The 4,272-nt window shown below is 42.5% G+C and overlaps 1 protein-coding gene across 1 annotated transcript in view; it reads right to left on the reverse strand.

Annotated features, from left to right (window-relative positions):
• Positions 1 to 4,272, reverse strand: part of man2b2 (mannosidase, alpha, class 2B, member 2) — a 65,709-nt gene that overhangs the window by 40,398 nt on the left and 21,039 nt on the right. The window contains exon 8 of the mRNA XM_043674218.1: positions 1,565 to 1,755. Coding sequence (XP_043530153.1) covers positions 1,565 to 1,755 — 191 coding nt within the window. The remainder of the gene's footprint in view (positions 1 to 1,564; positions 1,756 to 4,272) is intronic.

The raw sequence follows: 4,272 nt of genomic DNA on the forward strand, positions 1-4,272 counted from the left end.
TCCATATAGATCACATTTACTGCTCTGCCATCATCAATCCTCTTTGTTATTTCTTCAAAAAACTCTATCAAATTTGTGAGACATGATTTCCCACGCACAAAGCCATGTTGATTATCCCTAATCAGTCCTTGGCTTTCCAAATACATCTACATCTTGTCCCTCAGGAATCCCTCCAACTACTTGCCCACTACCGAGGTCAGGCTCACCGGTCTATAGTCCCCTGGCTTGTCCTTACCGACCTTCTTAAACAGTGGCACCATGTTTGCCAACCTCCAGTCTTCCGGCACCTCACCTGTGACTATCGATGATACAAATATCTCAGCAAGAGGCCCAGCAATCACTTCTGTAGCTTACCACAGAGTTCCCGGGTACACCTGGTCAGGTCCTGGGGATTTATCTACCTTTACCCATTTCAAGACTTCTTCCTCAGTAATCTGGACATTTTGCAAGATGTCACCATCTATTTCCCTACAGTCTATATCTTCCATATCCTTTTCCACAGTAAACACTGATGCAAAATACTCATTTAGTATCTCCCCCATTGTCAGCAGCTCCACACAAAGGCCGCCTTGCTGATCTTTGAGGGGTCCTATTCTCTCCCTAGTTACCCTTTTATCCTTAATGTATTTGTAAAAACCCTTTGGATTCTCCTTAATTCTCTTTGTCAAAGCTATCTCATGTCCCCTTTTTGCCTTGCAGCTAAAGGGATCCAGGGGTATGGAGAGAAAGTGGGAATGGGATACTGAGTTTGCATTATCAGCTATGATCATATTGAATGATGGTACAAGCTGGAAGGGCTGAATGGCCTACTCCTGCACCTATTTTCTATGTTAGTTCAGTTGGTTAGGCAGCTGAGCAACACCAATAGTGTGTGTTTATTCCCGCACTGACTGAAGTTACTATGAAGGTCTGTCCTTCTCAACCTCTCCCCTCATCTGAGGCATAGTGACTCTCAGGTTAAACTACCACCAGTCATCACTGTTAAATGAGAGAACAGTCCAGCGTCTGGTAGGACCATGGCTACTTTACTGCATGGTCAGTTTTATATTTTTTTTGTAAATGTTCCATCTTGAAATGAGTCTGATTTCTTAAGTTGCCACAATGACCAAATTTCAATCTTACATTTCGGACCATAACTGCGGTGCTTAGCTTTCTGAGATAGTACTCTTTTTGATAATGTTTGTCTTTATCATCACTACCCACAGTTCCAGCTACAACATGGATTGAAAAGTGGATGTTGCCACAGCAACCCCACTGTTCACTGGCTTTGTTGGATGGATGGGTGTGTGGATCCAGTTACTGACAATAACATGGGGTTCCATGCTCAATCTGACTGCTGTGGGTTTAGTACCTGCGTTCTTACCTTAACTGTGGTGGAGTTTGTTTACATGGTGAGGCAGGCCTGTCTACAGGTAAAGAACTCAGGAAAAAAAGAAAACAATTAAACGTGTCGGGATTTTGAACAGCATTTCAAGATGGGCCATGAACATAATTTGGAATACTTCTTTGCTTAATGCCTCACCAGAAAATGTAGTTGACCAACAAGGTGTCTGAAAGACCTCACCTCTGAAACTGCCCATCTTAAGTGCTGAATTTGTTGTAAAGCCCAAAATTTGTCTACCGATCCTAATGGGTATCTCAAGAGGTACAACGTGAAAAGGGATTCACAAGCATAGAGGAATGAATTCGCTCTCCGGGCCAGACCTTTGAGTATATTCCGAGAGGCATAAAATCCAGTCCAAGCTTGAAATGGCTCTGAAACAAGACAGTTAAAATATAAGCCAGCAACCTCCAATGTCGATAAATAATTTAAATTTCTTTTCTTCTGTGCAATTGTAATGTGAAACATAATAAAAAGAGTTCAGCAATAAAGGCAATAATAGTTCATCCATTTAAAATTTGGAAAGCTAGTAATTATAAAATGAAGTTGAATGGTATAATGTCTGCACTCCAGCAGACTATGCTAGAAAGAACAGCCTTGGCGTCATCTGTGTGATGTGGTATCAGCAAGTGGAAACCACACAGTTACTCGTAGTCATGGAAAATATCAGATAATAAGACAAAAATGCTTAAATTCAAGATGAATTTCACGTGCTTTACAAACCGGAATTTTGAGGTCAATTGGATTAAATTCTTTCGATGTCCACTTAGTGATGGTGGTTTTACTTAAGATAAATTTGGCGGTCTTATTAATTCCACCATCAGATATTATGAGAGATCAAGGTGGCAACACCATTCTGGCTACAGCTTTGCTCAGTTGGCTTTTCTGGTCACAGGATTAAACACATAGCTCTTTTTAACCAGGTCAATGCTGTCCCAAACAACAACAAAAAACCAATGGCCAGCAGAGCAAAGAATCAGTCCACCTGCTATTCTTCTCCTTCCCTGGAGCTTGCACATTAGTTGGGTTTAAGTGCATTGAATAGAAAATGCACCATATGTGAATGGCTGTGTTTCTAATGATCCTCATCCCTCCTTCAGAGCCAGCACCTGGCTTCCATTCTGCAGTGCCTGACACACACAGACAACAATGGGAAACTCAAATCAGTGAAGCAAAGAAGAGCATGGAGGTGATCTGCTTAAAAGGGGGAAATATTACACCCTTAAAGTAATTTGTAGCTGATTAAGTTGGGCAATTTGTCTAGCCATTTGGTGAAATACAACTGCAGAAAGGCCTGAAACTGTACTTCTAAACGAGATTGTCTGGTGTGGTAACTCCTACATCTCTATGCCAGGACTTCTGAGTTCAAATCTCACCTCTGGATTTGGTGACTGTAAAGGTGTTTCATAACATGATCAAACAGGTTTATTATCTGCTACCACTCCCATATTTCAAACGTGGCTGTGGCCATGTCCGGGATTAGAATGCACCACACAGAGATCTTTAAATAGTGTAAAAATCCATCAGCAGCCACAATGTTTTAAACTTGTAAGCAACATCAATCATATCCTTTTAGAAACAGAACTTGTTTTGCAATTTGTTATAAAAAAGCCATTAAATCACAATTTGGAAAAACAGCGAGTTCGAACATTGAGTTCGATGGAACTCAGTGAAGACGAGTTAAAGAGTACAATGAATCAGAAGTTAGCAATCAACAGGAACATAAATGTAGAAATAACGAAGGGTAACCTCAGCCCTGTCACAGTTATTTACCCCATCCGATACAGAAAATTACAACATTATCAGTTCTTTGCATAGAATTTAAAAGCACATCTTGTTCCAGCACACTGACTCGACTGAGCAGAGAATTCTCTCTACCACTTCAGAAAAGTGTATCTGCTCTCTTCAAAATCAAAATAAAACTAAGCTCCTACAATGGTTTTTAAGGTGAGGACTAATAAATGAAAATCATGTCAATGCCACTGGTTAGACTTGCAATAAGCTTGAAGAACCTACCCATCTCCAAGTACCTATCTCCAGTGTGAGGGAGCAGTAATCAGAAGCAATTGTAAAATTCTGACCTTTGTCTGACAAGTAGCTGATGCGTAAATCAGGCAATGGCTCCCCCTGCAGGTACTGGCAGAGCCCAGCAGTGGCATCACATTTAACGGCAGGAGAGATAGAAGCATCTTTCTGAGTTCCTTGCAGACATTTATACAAAATGCAATTGCACTGCAAGAACTATTGACCTGATTCACAGACACATATCCCTAAATAACCAATGACCTCCATCACTGCCTTGGATAATCTACCAACATACTGCAATTTAGTCCAATGATAGAGACAAGAAAAGTTTGTAACTTGCAGAAAGTGAGGACTGCAAATGCTGGAGATCAGAGCTTAAAAATGTGTTGCTGGAAAAGCACAGCAGGTCAGGCAGCATCAAAGGAGCAGGAGAATCGATGTTTCAGGCATAAGCCCTTCTTCAGGAATGAGGAAAGTGTGCCAAGCAGGCTAAGATAAAAGGTAGGGAGGAGGGACTTGGGGGAGGGGCGTTGGGAATACGATAGGTGGAAGGAGGTTAAGGTGAGGGTGATAGGCCGGAGAGGGGGTGGGGGTGGAGAGGTCGGGAAGAAGATTGCAGGTCAAGAAGGCGGTGCTGAGTCCGAGGGTTGGGACTGAGATAAGGTGGTGGGAAGGGAAATGAGGAAGCTGGAAAAATCTGCATTCATCCCTTGTGGTTGGAGGGTTCCTAGGCAGAAGATGAGGCGCTCTTCCTCCAGGCGTCGTGTTGCAATGGTCTGGCGATGGAGAAGGCCAAGGACCTGCATGTCCTTGACGGAGTGGGAGGGGGAGTTAAAGTGTTCCGCCATGGGGCGGTTGGGTTGGTT

Source organism: Chiloscyllium plagiosum, chromosome 32 (assembly GCF_004010195.1).
Source record: "Chiloscyllium plagiosum isolate BGI_BamShark_2017 chromosome 32, ASM401019v2, whole genome shotgun sequence".
NCBI lineage: Eukaryota > Metazoa > Chordata > Chondrichthyes > Orectolobiformes > Hemiscylliidae > Chiloscyllium > Chiloscyllium plagiosum.